The sequence below is a fragment of the Mus musculus genome, chromosome 2 (assembly GCF_000001635.26).
Source record: "Mus musculus strain C57BL/6J chromosome 2, GRCm38.p6 C57BL/6J".
Lineage (NCBI taxonomy): Eukaryota > Metazoa > Chordata > Mammalia > Rodentia > Muridae > Mus > Mus musculus.
The window spans coordinates 153,669,357-153,694,991 of record NC_000068.7 but is presented as its reverse complement, the minus strand read 5'-3'; the positions used below and the strand labels follow the sequence as shown (position 1 = coordinate 153,694,991).

The following is a 25,635-nucleotide window of genomic DNA, read 5'->3' as shown; positions in this document are numbered from 1 at the left end:
CTAAAAACGAGACTCTTAATGCTTCAAGTAAGTTTATAGGTTTGCGTCGGGTCTCCCTCAGCCCTACGGGTCGCTGCGGGCAGTAGGTTGCACAGGCCTGAGTAGGATGTTCTAGAGTGCTACCCGTTCACATCATACGACCCAGGGTGGTCACTCTGAACTTTAACGAGGGAAAGTTTGCCACCAGCTAGCTGCTATCTAGCTCTAGTCTCCTTGTTTCTGTCCCAATCAGACACTCACCTGAAAAGGGCTATCCTTAGAGAACCTTCTAGAAGTACCGCTGTAGCTGCCTGATAACGCTACGGGCTTCGCGTCCACCAGGGGGCGCTGGGTAGTATCCACCAGGAGGCGCCAGGTAGTATAGCATAAATAGGCAATTTATTCAGTGAGCCTCAACTGTATCCTTTGTGTTTAGCTATCACACACAAATGGGCACCGGGAAAACTAGGCAAGGGGTCATCTCTTATCCTGCCAATGGCCCTGAGCTAATAAAGCATGACCTTAGAGTTTCTTTTTTAAGATTTATTTATTTATTTATTTATTTAATGTATGTGAGTACACTGTCATTGTCTTCAGACACACAAGAGGGTATCAGATCCCATTATAGATGGTTGTTAGCCACCATGTGATTGCTGGGAATTGAACTCAGCCAGTGCTCTTAACCACTAAGTCATCTCTCCAGAACCCAGTTCTGAGATCTATAAGAAAGGAGGCTAAACAACCCATGAAGCAGACCCCTCCATGGCCTCTGCATCAGCTCCTGCCTTCATATCCCTGCTCTGTTTGAGTTCCTGCCTTGGCTTCTGTCAGGGATGAACTATGAATGTGGAAGCTTAAGCCAAATAAATCCTTTCCTCACCACCTTGCTTTTTTGGTCATGATGTCTCATCACAGTGATAGTCACCCTGACTAAAACCCTGGCTGTTAATCTATTAAAGAATCTGTTGTCACACAAACTGCAAATGAGATTCCTAGGCTGAGATGGTCCACAGTGCTTGGATATTTTCTCAACACAAGGACTCTCCTCTGCTCCCCATGGACAGGAAAAGTGTCTGATTCGGCCCCATCAGCCAGACAGCTAGTTTGTTCTACCCGTTCCTGAGGCCAGGAAGGCAGACACTCAGGAAAGCTGCTGGGTGGGCTGTATGTAATCAGAAGAGCATGTCCCCTCAGACAAGATCAGTGCCACCTGACACAAGTGGGAGGCTGAAGCTCCCTGAGGCACACTCTGAGGAGGAGGCAGAGTCAAGAGCTGGTGTGGAGTCAGGCCTAAAGCAAGGACATGCGTGACCTCTCAGCCAGGGTCAGTAGTGGGTTTTCTCACACAGCCTTGGACTTCAGTCCCTTAGACAGACCCTATCTGGGTCAACCAGAAGCCAGACAGGTGTGTGCCCTCTTTCTACACAGGTCCAAGAGGACCTGCTGCCCAGCGCTGACAATGATTAACTACCCCGGACCTTCCCCCGGGCATTAGCGGTGCCTAGTGAGCCAGTGTCTGAAAGGTGGGCGGAAAACCTTCCCCAAAGCACCTCAGCATCCCACAAACCCACCTGGACCCGCAGGCAGGATGTGAAAATGAACTCCACCATTATGTCCCATTATCTAGGTACCCAGGGATGCACTGCACAAGGGAAAGATGCCTCCTTCACATTTGCAGGACTCACTGTGATAGCAGAAACTTTTTTATTGTTTTGGCTCTTTGAGACAGGGTCTCTCATGGTCAGGCTAGCTTTGAACTCACAGCAAATCCTCCTGCTTCAGCTTCCAGTGATAAGATACGCATGAGCCTGCTTCATTAAAAAAAATTCTTAGCTGGGCATAGTGTGTCTTAGTCAGGGTTTCTATTCCTGCACAAACATCATGACCAAGAAGCAAGTTGGGGAGGAAAGGGTTTATTCGGCTTACACTTCCATACTGCTGTTCATCACCAAGGAAGTCAGGACTGGAACTCAAGCAGGTCAGGAAGCAGGAGCTGATGCAGAGGCCATGGAGGGATGTTCTTTACTGGCTTGCCTCTCCTGGCTTGCTCAGCCTGCTTTCTTATAGAACCAAGACTACCAGCCCTGAGATGGTCCCACCCACAAGGGGCCTTTCCCCCTTGATCACTAATTGAGAAAATGCCTTACAGTTGGATCTCATGGAGGCATTTCCTCAACCGAAGCTCCTTTCTCTGTGATAACTCCAGCTGTGTCAAGTTGACACAAAACTAGCCAGTACAATTGACCCCTTGTCAACTTGACACACAAAAAAATCACTAGCAAGCCTCAACCCTTACAATCTTATCCATCCCCAAGATCTAAATAACTTTAAAGGTCCCACAGTCTTTACATATTCTTAAAATTTCAATCTCTTTAAAATATCCATCTCTTTTAAAATTCAAAGTCTTTTTACAATTAAAAGTCTCAACTGTGGGCTCCACTAAAACAGTTTCTTCCTTCAAGAGGGAAAATATCAGGGCACAGTCACAATCAAAAGCAAAAGTCAATCTCCAACCGTCCAATGTCTGGGATCCAACTCACGATCTTCTGGGCTCCTCCAAGGGCTTGGGTCACTTCTCCAGCCAGGCCCTTTGTAGCACACGCGTCATCCTCTAGGATCCAGATGCCTGTACTCCACTGCTGCTGCTGCTCTTGGTGGTCATCTCATGGTACTGGCATCTCCAAAACACTGCATGACCCCTTCAGTCCTGGGCCTTCAATTGCAACTGAGGCTGCACTTTCACCAATGGCCTTCCATGGCCTCTCACAGTGCCAAGCCTCAGCTGCTTTGCGTGACCCCTTCATGCCTTCAAAACCAGTACCACCTGGGTGACCCTTACATATTACCAAGTCCCGCTGCAGCAGGAGTACAACCTTGGCCATCTCTGGAACACAGCCTCTTTGTGCTTTCAGAAAACACTTCCCAGAAGATGTCACCTCAATGATGCTGGTCTCTTCTTAATCACCGCTAATTTCTTAGCTCCAGCTAACCAGCATCAATAGTCTCAGTAATGCAAAGTTTTTGCTTTGGTAGTTCTGGTATCTTGTTAATCACAGCTGATTCTTCAGCCCCAGCTATCCAGAACTACAGAATCTTCACAATCAAAACAGCAATGGCCCTGAAAAGAGTCTTTAATTTTCCCTCTGAAATTTCACAAACCAGACCTCCATCTTCTGCAGTGTTCTCAACATTATCTTCCAAGCTCCTACACAACATCCGACAGAGCTCTTAACAACAAATGGATCTTCAAGCCCAAAATTCCAAAGTCCTTCCACAGTCCTCCCCAAAACATGGTCATGTTGTCACAGGAATACCCCACTCTGCTGGTACCAATTTGTCTTAGTCAGGGTTTCTATTCCTGCACAAACATCATGACCAAGAAGCAAGTTGGGGAGGAAAGGGTTTATTCGGCTTACACTTCCATACTGCTGTTCATCACCAAGGAAGTCAGGACTGGAACTCAAGCAGGTCAGGAAGCAGGAGCTGATGCAGAGGCCATGGAGGGATGTTCTTTACTGGTTTGCCTCTCCTGGCTTGCTCAGCCTGCTTTCTTATAGAACCAAGACTACCAGCTCTGAGATGGTCCCACCCACAAGGGGCCTTTCCCCCTTGATCACTAATTGAGAAAATGCCTTACAGTTGGATCTCATGGAGGCATTTCCTCAACCGAAGCTCCTTTCCTGTGATAACTCCAGCTGTGTCAAGTTGACACAAAACTAGCCAGTACAGATACGCATGAGCCTGCTTCATTAAAAAAAATTCTTAGGGCTGGTGAGATGGCTCAGTGGGTAAGAGCACCCAACTGCTCTTCCGAAGGTCCGAAGTTCAAATCCCAGCAACCACATGGTGGCTCACAACCACCCGTAATGAGATCTGATGCCCTCTTCTGGTGTATCTGAAGACAACTACAGTGTACTTACATATAATAAATAAATCTTAAAAAAAAAATTTAAAAAAGAGAATGCAATTAATATTTAAAAAAAAAATTCTTAGCTGGGCATAGTGGCTCGTGCCTGTGTTCAGGACATAGAAGGCAGAGGCAGGCCGATCACAGTGAGTTCAGCTTGGTCTACACAGCAAGATCCAGGTGAGCCAGAGCTGCATAGTGAGACTTCGTCTCAAAAGGAAAAGTTTTCTCCCCAAGTTTGAAGGATAGTTCATGAGTTGGGCTGGCCTTGGCTGCAGTGACTGTCCCTCTATACTATTAGTTCCTGCCATTGTCTTATATTCTCTAATACACAGGTTCTGTACCCATGACTAAACTATGCCTAATTCAGTTGCTCTCCTCTGTCCACGTTCTACAAACAGGTCTATTAAGGCCTGGGTAACTCTTATCTGTCTAGATAGCCAAGGAAACTTTCTCATGTGCTGTTACTAGAAAAATTTCTCAGGCTCGACTTGATTGCATATTATGTTCTGTGCTTTGGTATCCTTAGAAACCAAATCACAACAGAGGCCAGATAGAACTGCTTTGTAAAGCCAGGCGTGGTGGCGCACCCCTTTAATCCCAGCACTTGGGAGGTAGAGGCAGGCGGATTTCTGAGTTCGAGGACAGCCTGGTCTACAGAGTGAGTTCCAGGACAGCCAGCCAGGGCTATACAGAGAAACCCTGTCTCAAAAAACTGAAAGAGAGAGAGACAGAGAGAGAGAACTGCTTTGTATAATTAGCCATAATAAGCTTGGACCAGGACCGACCACCCAGCAGTCCCTCCTGCACCTAGCTAGATATGAGCCTTTATGGTTGCTTGCCTTTATTAGCTGCCCCTGGGACGGCCCTCAATATAAGAAAGACACCTGCACCAATATAAGAAGCCGTTTAGAGTAAAACTGCCATTTTGAGTAGGGGGTCAAATAATGTTTAAGTTTCCAAGATCTCCCTGGAAATTGACATCCTACTTGACAGAGACATTTACATCCTGGTTGGCAGGTTAAAACATGAATGTTAGCCAGGGCACTCTATACGATGTTAGCTGGGCATCTCAGCCAGTTCCCAAGTCTGGACTGCTTCCCTGATCAATCACTCTTGTCGTGCGTGTAAACTCAATAAACCAACCCCGTTTGACTGAGTTCTGTTTCTGAGTGGTTTGTGCAGTGATTCCCAGGCCCAAATAAGACCCAACAAATTCAATTCCGATGACTTCGGACAAAAATACAAAGAAACTATTATGGGAACATTTTACTTTTTTTTCAATTCTTATTTTTAATGATGGTTCTTAAATGCTTTATCCTCCCTTTTAGCCCACCACCCACCAGAGGGCGTGGAAAAGGAAGGATATGGGGAAAGTGGGCCTGTTTGGAAATGGCTCTTTCTTTGGTCAAAGCTTATCCGTGTTATTCAATTCACAAGAGTCAGCAGTGGCAGCTCAATCCACTCGCAAATACTTCACAGATATATTAGCAGTACAGGTCTGTAGAGTCAGGATAGCACTACCTAGCAGACAGCCAGGCCTTAACCTGGGCACAAATCAGCAGGAGGGACCCAGGAGGGCTGTCAGAAGTCTGTGATCAGTGTAGACGCAAGAGCTACCAACAAGTGTTGCACAGCTAGCTCTATCAGCAAGCTCAGCTCAGCCTTCCACTGTCCCATCTATTTCTTCTCCCTCAAAACATCACATCTTCCATGGGTCTTGTTTCAACATGTGCATTTGTCTCAGTTGACATCACTCTGCCAATCAGCCAGTCTGAAGAGGTGGCAACAAACTGCAGCACACTACCAGAAGTCTTTTAATGAGTTTCTCTCTGTGGGGTTCAACAAATAGAGCTCAACTAGGCAATGCAAGGCGGACCAATATGTACATTAGCAAACAATCCTTCATCATGTGACCTTCCATGTCTTGATTCAGCAGAGCATCGTTTCTCCTGTGTCTGCTTCAGTGAAACATGTTTGCCTTAGCAAAACACCATCCAACACAACTGACTTTCCAAAGATCCCTTAAGACTGAAAGAGTCCCTTACCCTGGAGTCCTTCAAGTGTATCTAGAATTCCAAGACAGTTAAAATTTGCTTAAGGCCTTTATCCCTTCCCAACTATAAACCTACAATCTGCTAGGAATCTCACCAGAAGATACATTTACAGTCTCTCCATCTGGATGACTTATTTAAATCTATGTATGGCTTTTAAACATTTAAAACTCAAATGCTTAGTCACCAGAGAGTAAAACTGTTTGATGAAAGGACCAAAGATTAGGAAGTGTGACCTTGTTGAGGAAGCTTGTCATTGGGGTTGGGCTTTGAGGTTTCAAAAGTCCACACCAGGCCCAGGCTCCCCACTCTTTTCTCAGGTACAGATCAGGATGTAGCTCTCAGCTCTGATCCAGCACCACACATGCCACCCTGTCCCTACCATAATGGACTAAACCTCTGAAACTGTTAGCAAGCCCCAGTTCTTATACAGTATATATATATATTATGTACATGTGTGTCCACCTACACTTGTGCCAGGGTTCATATGGAGGACAGGGGATCTCTTGCATGGAGTCAGCCTGTTTCCACCATGTGGGTCTTGGGGTTAGGATATCAGGCTTAGCGCCAAGTACCTTAATCCACTGAGCCATTTTTCCATTTCTGAGTCTTTATTGAAAAACTGGTATGTATGCTCTCTTGATATTTTTCTTGAGCATCTTTCCATTTTTAATAAAAACCCTAACTCTGCTTCATGCTGCCCTCTTCAAGAATTCTTTTGTTTGTTGAAGGACACCTGCACACAACATGTATGCCTGGTACCTGTCACTCCAGAAGTCAGAAGAGGGCAATGGCTTCCCTGGAACTGAGGTGGTTCTGTGGGTGCTGTAACCAAACGTTGGTCTCTGGAAGAGCAATGAGCTACTCAACCACCCCTTTAGCCTGGGGGTTGGGTTTGTTTTGATTTGAATAGGATCCCCAGGCAATAATGTTATACAAAAGCAGAACTAAGCCAAAGATGCGAACCATTTCACTTACACCTCACACACCTAACCGTGGCATTGTTATAATTGACCACGTTTACCAACCAATGACTACAGGTCACAGTTTTTACAATTAAACTTAAATTACTCACTAAGTCTCATGATTCTTGGTAACTAACCAAGAACGACACAGGTCAGCATGTTTATTTGTTATGACTGTCCTTCTGTTAAGGCCATGGGATCCAGCAGGTCACTGTTTTACTCACGATGTTGTCCAGGCTGGCCTGGAACTCACCTGGTTCTGTATTAGAGAACTATGGGAGTAAAGACAGTGGCTCACAAACATGGCAGCAGGCCTCAAGCCAGTACACATCAGCAGATAAAAAACACACAGCACGTTATAGAGAAATACAACTTTAATCAACCAGAAAGGTAAACTCTGGGCATCTGTCATCTTTGCACCTAAAAATTAGAAACCAGTGGAGACAAACTGTTGAAACAAGGCAGTCTCTCCCCACACCTGTGAAGTTACAAAAGCCCACACCTTGCGAGTTACAAAAAAAATGGTAACATGAAAATAGAAGTCTGAGAGTCATAAAAAGAAGTGTTGTCTGCTTCTATAAAATAGCACCTGTAATTAGGTAAAAGGTGTTTAAAAACCATTACGATGGCATTTCTGAAATGCAGCTTTCTTATCTCCAGTGATGCCCCTAAAAAAAGCACCCCTTAAAAACACAATCTATCGTGGGGTAAAAAGCTTTTAACATCTCCAGAAGGTTTTCACTGTAGTTCCCCAAACACTGCTCAGATAAGGGGAACGATGTGCTTCTGGTCCTAGCTTCTCATGAGGAACTAGGGGGTTCTGGGGACCTGAGCTGTTGGGGACTGGGCCCCTCATTTGGCAAGAGGGAGTGGGGAATGGATTTCCCTAAGCTTCCTCCTTCGTATCCCTCACACCTGGAAGAGGGCCACTCCACCCACCCTTCCTGAGCTCCAAACATTCTACTCCAGTCTTCGTGAGGACTAGCCACATGGGCCCCTGCCAGGGAAAAGCCCTAAAGGTGATGATGTCATCCCTGCTGACATCATCATCCTGGGAAATGCTACAAGACCAACAGGACTTCAGCCCTTGTACCAAAGCAAGGGGAAGGTGCCAGGAAGACTTAAACCATAAACATCATCTTCAAATACTCCTGGGGGGAGAGGGGGAATTTTTTTTGGCCCCTTGACCTTGCTCATCTGAGCCCACATTCACAATAGCATCCTCCAGCAAATGTGGAGCACGGGTTACTTAAAAACAAAATCTCAAGTGATTTTGCAGCATGAACCTGAGTACTAAGAGAGCTGTTGAGGTTTTTTTTTTGTTTTTTGTTTCTGTTTTTGTTTGTTTTTTTGGTATCTTAGCCATCACTTCTGAGTGATAAACTCAGGAGGGTAAAAGAAAGCCATCTTACTACCTACTTCAAGTTTTAAAGTTTCAGGGTAAGAGAACATGAGCACCATGCCGGGCTACTCTAAGCAGCCAGGTCTGAGCTGTGCACACGGAGGGAGCACCGGGGCTCCCCTGCAAGGGCCAGGAGGCTCTGCTCCCACTGAGCAGGAGAAAGCTGAGGTACAGTGATGTGAGGCCCCACACAGGTGAGCTAAAAAGGGGACAGGTGAGGTGCCTTCAGGGAGGGGTGACTCTGGGCACTGGCTCTGACCGAGAGCTCCCCAGTCCTGGGTAGAACTATTCACAGGCAAAGTAGTCCTTCAAGGGGGCAAACAGGTGTCTGATGACCGGTACACTCCAGGACCTGCCCAGCAGCTTCTGACGGGCGCCGCGGCCCATGTTGGACACGTCCGTGTAGTGAGCAGGGAAGCCGAAGATCCTGGAGTATAGAGAGAAAAGATGTGAGGTTAGAAAGGTCCATGTCTCTAAGACACCAACAACAGCTGTGTTCTGGAGTTCCAGGTCTGGGAAAGCCACCAGCCCCCAGCCCCCACCCCCCACACGCCCACTGTATCTGCCCCATGTCTCTACCCTTCCCCATGCCTTCTGACAGGACTATTGGGCTCAAAGGAACCTTCCAGACTACCAGTCCCACTGCTTTCTCCAAACACTTGCTGACAGCTGACAGGGAACTGATACTATGTATCACAGTGGGCTGTGCTCCTGGTCCTTACATGCTAGGACCCTTAGACACCTAGCATGAATTAACCCATGAAGGATTGCCAATCAGCCAGAAGACATATCCAGAACTATTGCTAAATGCATGGTATGGACTGGCTTGTGAGTGAAAGCCACTTAGCCGGAAGACACAATGTATTTGGCTTCAAAGCATAAGAGTGAAGCAATTTGTTTGCTAAGGAAGAAAAGGTGACATTTTCAATGACAAATACATGGGGCGGGGCGGGGCGGGGCGGGGGGGTCACATATACCAGTTCTTCTGTAGCCACCTGAACACATGTACACACACACTCAGACACACACACACACATTGTCAAACACATTCAGATACACAAAACACATATACACAAGTCTCTCTCTGTGTTTCTGTTTAAAATATCAGAGAAAACTAATCCCAGAGACAAAGAAAACCTGACCCGCTGTTCCCAGGTATCACAGGATGACACCAGCTCTGGAGTCACCTGTACCGTGCAGACACCTCAAGCGCGCAGGCCTTGCTATTCCCGGGATCTACACAGTACCAATCAATATCTGAGAAACACTCAAATCCCAGGACAGCCTACAACATGGACATATGACAGAATCCTACGAATTACAACTTATACAGCCCCAAGGCTCAGGGACCTTTGTAGAAGAGGAACCTAAGATTGTCACAAGCCCAAGGTGGTTGATAACATCCTGAAACTTTCCTTGTGAATCCAATGTTGTGATGGCGCACCAAGACATGTGCATGATCCCACCACAGCTGGGGGGGGGGGGGGGCGGAAAGCCAACGACTAGGTAAAGGCCTAATGAGCTCTGGGTAAGGGAAATCCAGCTGGTATGATCCCCGCTGGGTTGACTGCACAGCAGAACAGAGTCCACTCAAGGAAGAAAGGGGAACCAGTATCTCAATGGGCGAAAGGCATGGGAGAGTGGAAAAGAGTGTGATGGAGTTGAGGGAAAGGTGTCAATATGGCGGCTCACACCTGTAAGCCCAGCATTCAAGAGGCTGCAGCAGAAGTTAAGCCTAAACTAAGAGTTTCTCCCTGCTCAGCCCACAGACCACCTCTGTAAAGAAACAAATCTGAAATGGGAAGATGGGAGTATTAACATCATGAAATAGTGAATATAAAAGATCTGGGAAACACAGAAAGGCTCCCTCAGTGAGGCAGAGGCCATCTTGATCTCCACAGCAAACTCAAGGACAGTCAAAATTACAGAGAGAGAGACCCTGTCTAAAACCTAAAACAAAAACAAAGAAACCAGCAAGTGCAACTGAGAGATGACTGCTTCTGTACAATAAAGAGATCAGAGAGACTGAGGCTGAGGAGGAGGCACACGCAGCACAACTCTGGGGGATAAACCAGTCCCCTTAGCTTTCCTCAGGTTGACCAAATTCTCAGACAGGAACAGTCGGTGTCGACAGGTCTCTGTCGTCCTGTCTCTCACCCCATCTCCCCCTTCCTGCCTTCACTCCCACAGCTTCCAGTGCAGCTCACCTTTCGAGCTCAGTGCACCACAAAACGTCGTCCTTGCCATTCATGACTACAGGGAAAAGCTGGTTTTTGCCCTGTCTGATGGAGTTCGACTTGGTGGTTATTGTCTGCACTTTCTTTAACTGGAGAACAAAACAACATCGCAGGTGAGCACAGAAGGCTTCTGAGTGGGCTCAGGCTCAGAAGCATCCAGAGGGGACAGAGAACAGAAGGCATGGGTTTGGAGAGGTGGCAGGGACAGACATACACAAGGAGAGGACAGAGAGACAGACTGGAAGGGATTCTTTATGTGTCCCACACATGCCAAGTTAATGAACAGGGAGGACCAGACTCATACATTTTAGCCAAAAGTGACCGTGAAGGATCACATGGGGGCCAAGACACCAGTTACTGATCAAAGGGTCATGAAGGGGCAGAAACCATCCAGACTCAGATGGCCAGCCAGAGCCTGAGCAGCGGGGCCTTTGCTTTATGCAGACACGGAGGAGCAGCAGGCACGTGGAGGCCTTCCTGGGCGGCTGTGACTTCACAGCACATAGCCTTTTGCGGCAGCATCCACCGCTATTCGCTACTCCACAGAGCATCTGCAGCACAGCCCCTGTGCATCCAACGTTAACCACTGCAGAGTCCAGAGGCATCTATTCCTTATTAATCAGAAACATCGCCTACTCTGCACTGGAAGGAGAGACAGAACAGGTCTGTAGGGAAGGAGGCCCAGCACCGGGAGGGAGTCTGTGAGGGAACGAGCAGGCACCACGTGGACAGAGCCAAGGTCACAGTGTCGTGTCCACTCCACATCTTACCTTTGCTGTCCTACTGAACTCCAGGCAGTCCTGCAGCTCGAGCTTATCATTCTTTGAAGCCATCACGGGCCTGGGGACAGCCAGAACCCGTTACTCTCCAGCGTCTGCCTGGGAGGTCCAGAGACCTCCAAGCCAGAAGAGGGGAGAATCTAGCTTTTAAAGATTTTTTAGCTGTATGTGTGTCTCGCCTGTTTATAAGAGCACCATGTGCAGATGTTAATGGAAGCAAAAAGAAGTTATGTTGGGGACAGAACAAAGAAGAGCAAGTGCTCTGAACTACCTTGCCAGTCCCCCAGCTCCAGAGTGTGTTTAACTGTACTTTGTCAACGATCTTGTCAAAAGCCTCGGACGAAACCCATCCTGGTGAGTGCAAGGCTGTGTGCCAAAGTACCTGAGGACAGCCCAGTTCCTACACATAGTACAGTGTGCTTCCATTGGGTGATATGCATTAAGGAGGATCAAGGCCTTATGCAAACCAGAAAGTGCTCCTCCATACCCACATACAGGCACTCTATCGCCTTAGTGTAGATCACCGTGGGCATCCTTACCTGAGATATGCACTACTAGGGATGAGAGCTCAGAATACCAACCTCCCATCAAACAAATTCAGTGAATGCTCCCTTAAACTCAGGTCACCTGACTCGCAAAAGTGGATTCAAACACCAAGAGATGGGTTTCAAAGCAGAAACATGGCCACGTGCACACAGGCAGTCAAAGAACACTAGTATGGCAGCACTATTACAGGCCCAAAATACCTGAGACATCACAATGGAAGCAGTTGAGTTAAGGAATCACCCTGACAGCCACCAAATGACAAACACCACTTTCTTTTAGGGCCCTCATGTGCTTACATGATACCAAGAGAAAAGGGTTCAAGTCTACACAGGTTCAAAGATGCCTTCAATGGGGTTTGTGACACCGGTCACATCCAATGCAGAGACACAACAGTGGATGGTCAAGACCAAAATAAAGCTTTCACACAGTCAGTGTACACATGCTCACACAGGCACACACAAGGATAATTGAAAAAATAGGGTGACAGGCCATCTCATAACCAAAGATCAGTTAGTACAGTCTTATGTTCAACCTATCAAACCAGGCTCTTGTTGCCAACTGACTGCTATCCTACTCCAGGAGCACAAACCACTCTTTGACTCATGTCTCTAGTGGTTGGCATCCTATTGGACACCACCTCATTGGTGCCGCTTCCCTCTCTTCCCACTATTTTCCTTCTATCAGCCACACGTCTACTCTGCCAAAGGGTCGCATCCAAATACTCAGGTCTGTGTTATCTGACTAGAATACAGACTCGTCTTTAGTACACACCTTTAATACCAAACAATGAAAGTAAAGCTAGGGGCTGGTGAGATGGCTCAGCAGTTAGGAGCGCCGACTGCTCTTCCAAAGGTCTGGAGTTCAAATCCCAGCAACCACATGGTGGCTCACAACCATCCGTAACGAGATCTGATGCCCTCTTCTGGTGTGTCTGAAGACAGCTACAGTGTACTTACATATAATAAATAAATAAATCTTAAAAAAAAAAAAAAAAAGAAAGTAAAGCTAGTTTGTAAAGCATGCAGCCATGTTTGAAAATGATGTCTAATTGAGTAGCAAATTGACAAATCAAAGATTTGACAGAATGAGTCAGACAGGTCACGCCCAACTCAGGAAACACAGGAAAGAGGTGTGGTGGTGTGAATAGGTTTGGCCCCACCATGGACTCCCATGTTTGAATGCTTGGTCCATAGAGCATGATAGTAATAATAGTGTGGCCTTGTTAAAGAAAGTGTTGTCACTGTGGTGGTGGGCTTTGTGGTCGCCTATGCCTACGTACTGTCCAGTGTGGAATCCGAGCCTTCTCCTGGCTCCTGGATGGGAACTCTTGGCCTCTAGCACAGCACATGTCTGCCTGCACACTGCCATGATTCCTGCCATGATGGACTGAACCTCAGAAACTGTAAGTCAGCCCCAATTAAAACATTGTCCTTTATGGTCATGGTGTCCTTTTACTGCAATAAAACCCTAAAACAAGGGGCTACGTAAGAACAGCATAGGGAGAGAGGAAGAAGGTAGACATGGGTGTGGTGTGTGTAAGGCAGTTTTACTGAGACCGATTTACAGGAAGAGGTTGCATAGAGAATAAGAAAGAAACAGGTGAAGACAGAATGAGGCAGAGAGTGAGAAGGTGCCAAAGCTGGCATGAGGCCAAGTAGAACAATTCAATCAGAACCCAAGAGAAGCAGAATGAATCAGTCAGCTTGGAGGAGTTTAGGCCAGAGTTCAGACAGAGCTAGAAAGGTTGTCAACTCCCTATTAAGTTGACAACCTCCTATAGTTTCCAACGCCAACATTCAAGGATGTGGGACCATGAACTACCTGCATCTGTACTGGGAGTTTCTTTCCATGGCACTCATGACCAAAAAACACTGATCTTTAAGTTTGTTTAGGCAAATCAACCCACCCACTATCTAAACAATAGAAAGTCCTTCCTTTGGCATAGAATTCTCATTCACGAGGGGCCTCCCCCTTCTGTGCTGTTGTTTGGGAATCTCCCTGTTCACAAGAACAAAGCAAAGCCACCTTCCCAGCCCTGAACACTCCCTCTACATCCTCATTAGCTTGTCAATCCACAAGTGTCATCAGTAGAGTCAACAACTGAACAGGGAAACAACAATGATGACTGGGTAAATAAGCACAGGATGTCCCAAGAATAAACATGGTATGGTAACCAATAATGCATCAACCTCCAATGCTTAAGTCATTAATGATACCATAAAACAAATAAATAAATTACTCACTCTATAGCAATACCCTCCCACCTGTTTTGTCACCCTTGGCCAATAGCAAAAAAAATCAATGACTATGTTCCAGAACTCATGGCAAGTCAGAGATCATCAATACCATTACATTGTGCATCTTCTCTGGCATAGACTTGAAATCAAACATAGATGAGAGGCTCCTCCAGCCAGTTTATAAGCACAGCTGCTTATGTGTAACCCCTGGGACTTAGAAATTATTGGTCCATGATAAAGGGTGGGAAACACCGAGGTAACCAGAGTGTGTACTACTTATTCTTTAAATATTTACTGTGTGCATGCAAGTATTATCTGCATGGATTATCTGCATATCACATGCATGTCCAGCACCCTCAGAAGGCAAAAAGGCAGAGTCCCTGGAGCAGGACACTGAGATAGACAATACATGAGTGGCCATAAACTTACTTCCATTATGTGGCAAAGTGGCAGCCTGTAGAATAGGAAAAAACGTTTGCCACTTATACATCCGATAAATGTATGTGTGTGTATGTTTGTGTATCTGTGTATATATATGTATAGAATATAAAAAACTAAACCATGGGAACAAAAGTAATGAATGAAATTTTCAAAAAATGAAATATAAATGGCCATAAGGAAAATGCAAACTGTAAGAGAGACCACATATTACACAGTCTAATGGCCAAACAGCTTGTGGTGGTGACAATGTAGGCCAGGGGAAAGCCTGACTCATGGCTGGTGGGTGTGCAAACTGGCTCAGACACTATGTGCAGTACAGCAGCTCCTCAGTAGGTTGGAATGGCTCTGCCTTAAGATCCAGCTCTACAATAAACAGTCTGGACAATAAACTCAAGGGACTCAATATATTCAACATACTCTACATACTGGGCATACTCAATATACCCGACTACATAGAGTTGTTCAGCCATGGTCACTGTTGCTCCACTCTGGCTAAAAGTTGGAAACTGCCTAGATACCCATCAACTAATGCATTGATAATGAAAATGTCCATTTATACAGTGCAATTATCCAGCCACTAAAGAAAAAAAAAATGAAACTTGAAGTAAAACGGATGAAACTTTAAAAAAAAAAAAAAAAAAAAAAGCCCGAGTGAAGTAACACAGACCTAAAATGTCAAATACTGTATATTCTATCTGATATAGCTTTTAAACTGGTAATAGTGTGTTACAACGCACGATAATTTAAATACACATAAGGACATGGAGGGGGGAATATAGTGCTTTAGAGAGATAAAGGAAAACTGTATTGGATGGAATGCATAAGGAACATGGGGAGGTTTGCTGTGTTACTTGCATCCTGTGTGCAGGCCTGCATTTTTAGAATAATAAGAGGGAATCAGATAATCGGGAACGTGAGTTATGGATGGCTGTGGAGCACCAAGTGGGTGTTAAGAAATCAAGGTTTGCAAGTGAGCTTCACCACTGAGCCATCCCTTTGTCAGCTACCATACTACTACTACTACTGACAGCTCAGCTTAGTGTCCTGGTTGGTTACCAAGGGCCTACTTTATAAACTCAGGGGACAAGGGAGTGGTGTCTGACATTTTCCATTTGCAATAGAATTGTAGGAATTCTCATGGGGACCTTAAGAACCATCAATCTGGCAGTCAGAACAAGGTGGCTGGCTACAAAGGCCCCCTGCCCAGGCAGACAGTTATACAGAGCATGTATATTTTTTTCGGGACAGGGTTTCTTTCTCTGTGTAGCCCTGGCTGTCATGGAACTCACTCTGTAGACCAGGCTGGCCTCGAACTCAGAAATCCACCTGCCTCTGCCTCCTGAGTGCTGGGATTAAAGGCGTGCGCCACCGCGCCCGGCCAGAGCCTGTATCCTGAAGCCAGAACCTCTAGAACAGCTCTCAGCCTTTCTTATGCTACAGCCCTTTCCTTTACAGTTCAACATGGTGTGGAGACCTCAACCACAAAATCATTTCTCTCTGAGGCTGGAGAGATGGCTAAGCTCTTCCAGAGGTCCTGAGTTCAATTCCCAGCAACCACATGGTGGCTCAGAACTGTAATGGGATCTGATGCCCTCTTCTGGTGTGTCTGAAGACAGCTACAGTGTACTCATTATACATAAAATAATTTTAAAAAAATCATTGGTACTTCCTAACTAATTTTGGTGCTGTTATGAAACATAATGTAAATTATCTGATATAAATAATGTGAATAATGTAAAAATAGTGGAAAAATGTAAATCACTGATAGGTAAACCCTGCTAAGGGGTCACAAAACACAGGTAAAGAACCTCTGCTGTACAAGGTTGGTGTCACCAGTCAGACCTGTGTGTAACTTTGCTACATTCCCTGTCCCCCTCAGGGCTCTTACCTGTTCATTCCGGGTAGGTTACCCCAGAAGTACCGGGCCCTGTGAGCAGCAGACACCTTGATGGCATCGATCATCACTGGGTTACACTGCAGGAAGAAAGGGGGAGCTGCTGCTGGAAACACCATGACTCAGAGGTGTCACTCAGCCCAGGTCAGACCTCTCTGGTGACAAGGCTTTCCTAGCTATACAAGAGGACAGGAAGCACCCAAAGGCAGGCTGGAAGACAGCAAGGCTGGAAGACAGCAGGTATCTGTCTCTACATGGTGAAGAGATGAGACCGGACCTGCACACTTTGACTCATCCCAAAATTCTAGATGCAGAAGGCTGTGCAGGCAACATATGGACAACTAACTGGAGGTTCAAGACAGCTCGGTCACGTAAGGCTGAATTATAATCCAGCAGTAGTGGTGCAGTGCTCTAAAGGCAGAGACAGGAAGAGTAAGAAAAGAGTAAGAGATCAAGGAAAGCCAGAGCTGCATGAGACCACCCTCAAAAAGAACAGAGACAGGAGGGTGGTTTAGCAGATTTAGGTGCTTGTGTGCCTGATGACCAGAGCTTGATTTCCGGGAGGCATTGTAGAAAGAAGGGACTCTGAACCCTTCAAAGGTGCATCATGGCCAGTGTGCCTCTGTACACACAACACAAAAGGAAGCTTAAAAAGAAAGAAAACAAAGCAAGAAATAGAAAAACACAAGCCTACTAATTTCTCCACAGCCCTTCAATCAAGCCATTCTCGGTGCCAATAGAAGATAGGACCCTGAGTGACTAACCAGGAAGAGCCTGCTGCATTATTAGTTCTCAGATTAAGCCACACCCTCCTCTGAGCAGGAAATAATTTTCTCAGCCCTCCGTGTTAGTGGCGCCTTCCCTGCCAGGTTTCCCTGACAATCCACTCACTGCCAGGAATCTTGAGATGTCTTTCTTGTCATTCACTTTCATGGCCACAACATTCTCGAACATCCAGAAGAATGGACGGTTGTCGCCCTCCTTGGGGCGGGTATAATTCAGCAAGTGGTAAAACTCGAAGAAGAGCCTTCCTGTGCCCTCTGTAATGGGAACAGCACAGGAGGACAAGGTTTAGTCAAAGCCTTCATTCCAAACGAGCCTCAAAAGACCAAGAGTGTCCCCAGGACACTGCAGTAAAAGAAAGCAACTGGATTTGTTGTGTCTGGGAAGGACCGGGCCTGAGTCATGAATACGGCTGAACAACTGACAACAGCTTCTTTTCTCCATTTTCCATTTGAACATAGACACATGGCACATAGTGGTGCTGGAGGTTCCCAAACCCTGCTTACCATATAAACCTTTGCGGGCAGGATTGACGTTAGAGAGATCATTGCATGGGCTTCCACCAATCACCAAGTCGAACGGGCCCCACTCTTCAATCTGATAGAAAAAAACCACATACACAGCTGGTATGAGCCTGAGGAAGTAAGAACTGGACTCTGGGGGAAGCTGCTAAGAAATCAGCTATTCTAAAATACTTTTATCGCACTAAATAAATGCTTGAGTGCAGATACCTCAATGCTCGTGGTTTAACAGAGCTAAGTAAACCTGAATTATACCTCCAACTGCCCTGTTTGCACTTTTTCTAAGGTGTCTACAGCTTGTCCCACCTGCAACCCTGGGCCTGAGGGATGGGGACAGCATGAGACCGGAAAAAGCCCGAGGGATAAGAGAGATGTGATGAACCGCAAGAAAAGGGTGACCCGCACATTTTTCTTGGTGATTTTCCGGACGTCATTGACATATTTGATCTGGCCTTCATGCTTAACAGTTCCCACAGCGATGGACTCTGCACAGACTTCGGAGGCAATGTACTTTTCCACTTTAATACCCAACTCCTTGAGCACCAAGTACCCTGTGAAGGATCAAAGAGAAATGTGAGGCCAAGAGGCCAAGTGTGGGGCCATCAGCCCCACGGTGTCCTCCTGCAGCACAATGAGGACCCTCAGTCCATCCCTGTCACCTCAGAGGATCTGTGTCAACCCCAGGGGAACTCAGGCCCCATTGATTATCTCATTCCAAGTATGGGAAATCTCACAAAGTGAAAAGGAATCACAAGTGAGGAAAGTATTTGTTGCCTAATTGACTGTAAATGTATTTATGCATATAGAAGGAAACATGTAAGAATAAAAGTTAAAATGCAAGAGCTAAGACGTATGACCTTCCAAAGAGGGATGAAGAGCATCATGAGCCACAGCAGACCTGAGAGTGTGGTGCGTGTTGACTGATTCCTGCAGATATAAAAAATAAAGATAGAGAGAGCCAGGACTGAAGAGCACTGCCTGCTGGAAAGGAGAGCACTGCCTGATAGGGAGCACTGCATGCTGGGGAGCACTGCATGCTGGGGAGCACTGCATGCTGGAGAGCACTGTCTTGCCAGCAAACTCTCAGGTACTCGAAGGAAAACAAGATACATGTCCCTTTAGAAATGGCCAGTGGACCCAGGCAGGGAACATGGCAGGAAAAGGAACTTGCCACCAAGCCTGACACATGGGTGACCTACATGGAACAGATGTTGTCTCTGATCCCCACGTGTCTATGGGGCAAACACAGTCTTATACAGTCACACACATACATAAGCCCAAGAGTAGCATGAGAAGGCAGAGGCCATGGAGCACTGCACAAACAGGCACACATGACACCTCTGCTATGAATGTTCTCAATGGCTACATAGGAGACACCTTCATCTGCCTAGATGCTTCGTTCATTCATTGTCCCAACAGAGCATCAAACTCACCCGTTGCAATTCCATCAAACAGAGACAGGACTCTAATGGGCCTCCTTTTGGCTGCAGGAATTGCTGGGTACAACTTGGGTGGCTCCTGCTAGATAGGAAAGAGAGAGAGAGAGAGATCCAGAGTATCCATCCATCCTCCAGAGCCCAGAGGCTATGATGGGAACTGGTGAGAACGTGTTTGACACAGGCTGGCCATTCTGTCCTTAGACAGGAGGCACAGCTGCCTCCTACAGACACACAGACAGATAAGGAGTTGACTGGTAACTGCCAAGGCCTCTAAGAACAGAAGATAAACTCCTACAGTGTGGGAGCAGCTGGTCCCAGGCAGTTCTGATGTTTGTTTCTTGTTCCCTCATCAGAAGGGGCTTGAATTGTCTGCTAGGTGTCAGTCAACTGGCAAGGGCTCCAAGCCTGATGGGAACTGGGTCTGTGAGGTTGAAATGGTTTGCACATGGGGTCTTGCTGCACATTCCAGATGGACTCAACCCAGGTTGCCTTTCAGCTCAACACACAGCTCATGGCTCAGCTTTCTGTGCTCTGATTTCAACCTTTCTTACTATGCCTGTTGCTGTATCTCATACAGTATCTCACTATGGAGCCTTGAATGGCCAGGAACTCACTATGTAGACCAGGCTATCCTTGAGCTCAGAGACAGGCCTGCCCCTGCTTCCTAGGGTCTCAGATGAAAGCTTAACTCTTGCTTTTACATATACACAGGATTTCACAGGATTCCAGATTCCTGGGGACTATAATTGAATGGGTCACTTACAAATTCTTCCAGGTCAGGATCAGTAGTGAAGAAGTCTTGCAGGCGCATGTTCCAATCTTTCCTGCGTCGGAGGACCCCATGGCAGCGCTGAGGGAGGCACATATAGCAGCTCCAGGGTTCCTGCAGCTTGGCATCCTCAGCTGTGCCTGCGCCCACCAGCACCTCCAGACACTCCACACAGAAGCATCTGTATCGAGTATCCAGAGAGAATCGGCATCAAGGTTACTAAGCGATCGTCCTGCAGACCAAGTTCCCTGGGGGACGACCACCCCTGCCGAATGGTCAACCTCCTGCTTCCAAGTGTTTTTCAGCTATAGGGTAAGAAACCACTTCTTGGATATGGATCATCCAATCTCCTCCAAATCCAGACCCTTCCAACCAAAGGCTCACAGGTCTGACTTCATGGGCACACCTGACCTGAGCCCAGCACTCAGTGCATCAATGCAGTACACACTTGTGAGCAACGGATTCCACTGGGTGCTCATTTTCTGTTTGGGTTTAGCTGACTACAGGCTGCTGGATCTGTGGGGTTCAACCCGGCACCAGAGGCCCACTTGTCCAGTCTGCACCGAGGGTCACTCACCTGCAGCAGCTTGTGTTACTGCACAGCAGCAGTTCACGGCCCTCACAGCACACGGTGCAGTAGGACTGATAGCCGTCCTCATCATACATGTAGAAGAGCTCTAGGAAGCGATCCTGGCCACCAGAGAGAGGCAGGTGAGACTACAGCCCTGATCTCAGCTGTGCCTGGCTAGCAAGCCCCTGGGGCCCTAGCTGGTGGCCTGGCATGCTCTTCAGAGACAGTACATGTGACCGGAGTGTCGTGTGGAGGGCCTTCTCTGCTATAGCACCTGTCCCTCAAACAGGAAGGGTGTGGGGGGTGCCCTAGGGAAGGAAGCTGTTCACTAGTGCCTGGAGCAGGGACTGTGCTGGGAGCCTGGATGGGGATGGATGTGGCATGGGAGGGAGAAGACTTACCCGGCAACTCTGACAGAGCCCACCCTCAAAGAGGGGGTGGAAGGACACAGGGTTCTTCTTTCCACAGGACAAACAGCGGTCTGAAATAGAGATGGGGTGTCAGAGTTTATGAAAATCAAAGGCCTTGTAGCTGTTCAGGTGTTAAGCATTAAAGTCCTAAATACCTGGCCAAGCCCGCCCTGTGTCAAGGCCATTGTTCTATGTCCAATGCTGTATTATAGTGTAAATGTTACTACTTCAAACCAACAAAATAGGACGTTTGTCAGGGAGCAAAATATCAACACTGTGAAGGGCTACCTCAAGAAGAAATTAAAATAACTGCCTTGAGTATTTCTAGTTTGCATACAAATGAAAAAATAATAATAATGTAGGCACTACTGGTAACTCCAATTTGCTTGGTATGTGACAGGACCAATCCAATCCTTCCCAACAAAGTAGCAGCCATGTGCCTTCAGACTGAAGCTATGTCTTCTACCTTGAGACAGTTCAGCATATTTTACCTAATTGCCTCAATTTTTTTTCTCATGTGATTATTACAGTGGCCAAAATTAGCCACGTGTAACGCAGCACACCGTTAGTCCCAAGCACTCATGGGGCAGAGGCAACGGGACTTTTAGCTCCAAGACAGCCCGGTCTTGTAGGGAGTTCTAAGACAGCTAAGGCTACACAGAAACAGGGCCTCAATCATTACATAGGTAGGTAGAGAGACAGATAGACAGACAAGACACACAGACAGTAATGCTAGCCAAGACTCTTACTGGGAGATGGTAAGTGACTTGTTTATGGAGGTAGGACCAACATACTTTCACCATGAAGATATCAAGGCCCGCTTGGCTGTTACAGTTTTGGCAGAAATGCAGCACAGGTTTTATTTGAACCATAAGCTACTTACTGACAGACATTTCCCTAGTTCAAGGATGTAGTTTCTCACTTGATACTAAGCAACAGTCATTATTTGAGGATTAAGGGACAGAAAGTTGGTAAGGCAAGATGAGGCGATGGGAAAAGCCATTAGTTACTACAACAACAGCAAAGTAGTTCCTGAAAGCTCACAGTTCCAAAGCTTAGCCAAAGGGCCACAGCTCACACTTCCTCTACTGAGATCTAACCTAACCGATCAGGTATTTCAAAGACAAAATCAGATTCAGTTAAAAATAAGGAAGTCAGGCTGGAGAGATGGTTCAGAGTGGAGAGTGGTTAAAAGCACTGACTGTTCTTCCAAAGGTCGTGAGTTCAAATCCCAGCAATCACATGGTGGCTCACAACCATCAGTAATGACAGCTGACACTGCCCTCTTCTGGTGCATCTGAAGACAGCTACAGTGTGCTTACATATAATAATAAATAAATCTTTTTTAAAAAATAAGGAAGTCATGTTACTATGTCTTATAAATTTTAAGAACTAATACACAGGGAACAGACCAAGGTCAATGCCCAGGCCTCTGGATTAAACCCATGCAGAAGGACAAAACCAGGGTAAGGCAGGCCTGGGGCAGCCCCAAAAGGAGGGATGGGAGACAACAGTACCTTCCAGATTGCCCTTGTTGTTGGTGACTTCAGAAGCCATCCGTTCTGTTGAGGAAAGGGGGACAGGTGTGAGATGAGGTGGGGAAGTCTCTCCTGGCCCTCAGCCTTGCTCCCCTGTACCCCACAGTGCAGTGGTCCTGAGGGCCTGCTGCTCCCAGTTCTGCACCATGCATCCCCAGACCTTCCAGCATCTCCCCCACATCACCTCGGCTCTCCTCATCCTCCCCTCGGTCCTTCCCGCCATAGCTATTTGTCTTGAGGCGCTTGGGTGGGGGGGACTCAGAAGCAGCAGAGTCATTGGTTGTGCGTCTTCGACTTTTGTTCTCTGCAAGGGAAGCAGATGGGATTTGTCTGAAGGGTCTAAGAGACAAAGCAGGACAAGGCCATGTGTTGCCTGGGATCCAGCTGCATCTTTAGCAGGGGACCATGATGGGCATAGAGAATCAAAGTAGGGAGCCCAGAGCAGAGGCCAAAACTGTGTCATCTTCCAATAACCAACAGGAGCATGGAGCTACTAAGCATTTGAAATGCCAAAAGAGACAGAATTTCACTGAGAGTCAGGTCCAAATTGTCAACTGATGCTACTGACTGGTTCAACTGGATTTGAATAATGGCATCTACTTTAGCGAATTGTATTAGTTAATATGCATTTAATAATCATGCTAGCTAATTAATGTCTATTAGCCAATATACACCTCCAAACATTACTAAAAAACTGAAATATTCTCATTTTCATAAGTGGCAACTTAGAAAGGTTAAATGTTTTTTTTAATTTCAGTTTATTTCCTTACTAGAAAATTATTAAATTGATTTTTTTCTTTTTTTGCTGAGTGTGCTGGTTCATGCCTTTATTAACAACATTTCAGGAAACAGACAGGAAGCTCAAGGCTACCAAGCCTACAAGTTTACAAAATACGGCTATAATAAAACCCACTTTTAAAAGCAAGTTTATATTGGCTCATATTGCAAATCACTAAATCTGACTCCTCCAACTAAGGCAATAATTTTCCCATGACAAGGTTTCTCTGTGTTGTCATGGCTGTCCTGGAACTCATGCTGCTGACCAGGCTGGCCTGTTTTCTGAGTGCTGAGATTAAAGGCGTGCAACACCACAGGCAGACAGAAAAATAAAATTATAAGGAAAACCCCTAAGGAAGATAGGTGTAACGATACTTTCTTATACCTAAATCAATCCTGGGCTACATACTGAAGCCACGTAGCAAAAGCATGGCCCTTGAGATACCAGGGCTCCCAAGTATCAGAGGTTTTACTCCTATAAATCAGAGTCTTATTTCTATATGTCTCCTAGCATGAACATTCAAAAGAATGTAAAAAAATGTAAAGACAACAAAACTCTCAAGGACCTTTGATGACAAAGTGACAATTGCCAGTGCTCATATGTGTCATTAATATTAAGAAACAAGAGAGAAGGCAATATCCAGAGAGTGTAGAAGGCTTTGAATGTGCACCCAAGGTTAGCCTGAAAGTCAGTGGTGGGGGTGGGGTGAAGAGTGAGGGTGAGTAACTCAGACCCGCCTAGGAGAGATTTGCTTCTTCTCCAGAGAGTGCTGCAGATACCACAAAATTGCAAGATAGAGCAAAGAAAACCACTTAAAGATGGGAAGGTAATACCGCGTCTCCTGGGTTCTAAGTTCCTACTGTCTGAACGACGCACCTTCGACTTATTAACCACTTTGGCAAGAAAACAAAACAAAAACATTGTATTAGATAAAGGGACTGTTGGCGTACATCTTTCATTTCATTATGTTGAATCGTGGGTCTAATTGAGAGAGATAAGCTACCTGTCAAAATGGCAGGTGACCAAATCCATTTATTTTAAAGAGAAACAGGAACCCAAGGGCAAAGGATGGATTTGGACGAACATGTAGAAAAGATCACTTGCACATGCCCATGGGGACAAAGTGTCCAGGAAGCCACAGTTCAAGTAAGTGCCCCTAAGTCTCAATAGCTTTTTAACAGCCCTGGGTTCCACAGGGCACAATAGGCCTTGCTTGAATTGACCCAATGCATGCCCTGGGAGTGGCCATGTGGCTGGGGCTATACCATCCACAAAGGCATAGGTTCATTCCCACCTGGTTGCTTCTTGTTGGGTTTGAGGCCCTCGATCCCAGTAGGCTTGAAGCCACCGTGGGCCCACTCCAGCATGGGCTTCAGCTGGTCCTCCAGTGACTCTCCAGGACTGCTGGAGAAGGTCTTGCCAGCTCGAACCCTGGCTTTCTGCCAAGACACAAATAAAGGCAAACTCTGTCCGTGAACAAATGCAAGGGAGCAGGCAAGGGAGCAGGCGATTGAGGTATGTGCCAGGGCAAACCCAGGGATTCCCCCTGCTGGGGGCCTGCATTTCCCTAAACACTAATGTCTTTCAGAGTTAGATGGGGATAAATAATTATTTACAAATGTCTGTAAAAGGCCCTTTCTAGTAGTATGACAATGTGACCATACAAGCCAGTAATCCTGCCTTACTTAGTTGACAGCATTAATTCCTAAGTGACCCCCATCAGACATGTGAAAACCCAGTCCAAGTAGACTCCCTTTTTCTCCATTTTCTTCCTTGGTATCCCTGCCTCTAAGCTACTCTCAGTAGCATCACTAGCTTTCCTTCAGTAGGTTTCTTCTTCCCTGCCTATTGGCTGAAACCCTAGTTATCACCCACACTCACATTACCTCCAGAGTGTGGTACATGGCCTTCCTATAAGAAACCAGCTTATTGAAGGTAGCCAGATTAAAGTGCTGGCTGAACAGCCCCAGAGCCACCAGTTTGTCAGCAGAGATCTAGGAGAGAAAAAATATGACTGTGATTGACCCACACGTAAACTCGGTGTGAAGTGGTTCCCTCAGAGCCTACTCCAGCACAACTTACAGAAGCCAACACTGAGAAATAAAAAGCAAAGGCCAAACAGCACACAGCACAGACTACACAGCTGGAAACACCAGTGTGGAAAAGAAAGACGATCTAGGTGGAGCTTCCTCAGCATCCTGCACAGGTGTGAGCATGTGGGTGAGCAGAGTGGACGGCACATGAGGCTCAGCCCTGACACCGTCCTCCCCGATGGATTCTCTGCGTGTTCTTACTCTTCCTGAGTGTGTAATAAATAACCGTTGACTCAGATTCCGTGAGTTCCCACAGTGCACTTTCAAAGTATTCTGGAGCTCTTAATACCCA

The 25,635-nt window shown here is 46.4% G+C and overlaps 1 protein-coding gene across 22 annotated transcripts in view; it reads right to left on the bottom strand.

Annotated features, from left to right (window-relative positions):
* Nucleotides 1-7,261: 7,261 nt before the first annotated feature.
* Nucleotides 7,262-25,635, bottom strand: part of Dnmt3b (DNA methyltransferase 3B) — a 38,320-nt gene continuing 19,946 nt past the window's right edge. For 3 of the 22 annotated variants that reach the window (XM_006498684.3, NM_001122997.2, XM_006498682.1), the window contains 16 exons: nt 25,137-25,244; nt 24,545-24,689; nt 24,084-24,143; nt 22,657-22,776; nt 22,452-22,496; nt 20,926-21,005; nt 20,531-20,643; nt 19,948-20,134; nt 19,179-19,266; nt 18,151-18,296; nt 17,731-17,821; nt 17,333-17,481; nt 16,436-16,521; nt 11,315-11,384; nt 10,515-10,633; nt 7,262-8,734 (listed from right to left, as the gene is read on the bottom strand). In XM_006498684.3, coding sequence (XP_006498747.1) covers nt 8,593-8,734; nt 10,515-10,633; nt 11,315-11,384; nt 16,436-16,521; nt 17,333-17,481; nt 17,731-17,821; nt 18,151-18,296; nt 19,179-19,266; nt 19,948-20,134; nt 20,531-20,643; nt 20,926-21,005; nt 22,452-22,496; nt 22,657-22,776; nt 24,084-24,143; nt 24,545-24,689; nt 25,137-25,244 — 1,749 coding nt within the window. In that variant the 3' untranslated portion in view covers nt 7,262-8,592. The remainder of the gene's footprint in view (nt 8,735-10,514; nt 10,634-11,314; nt 11,385-16,435; nt 16,522-17,332; nt 17,482-17,730; nt 17,822-18,150; nt 18,297-19,178; nt 19,267-19,947; nt 20,135-20,530; nt 20,644-20,925; nt 21,006-22,451; nt 22,497-22,656; nt 22,777-24,083; nt 24,144-24,544; nt 24,690-25,136; nt 25,245-25,635) is intronic. The other 19 variants (NM_001003961.4, NM_001271744.1, XM_006498683.1 and 16 more) reach the window with 10 other exon arrangements.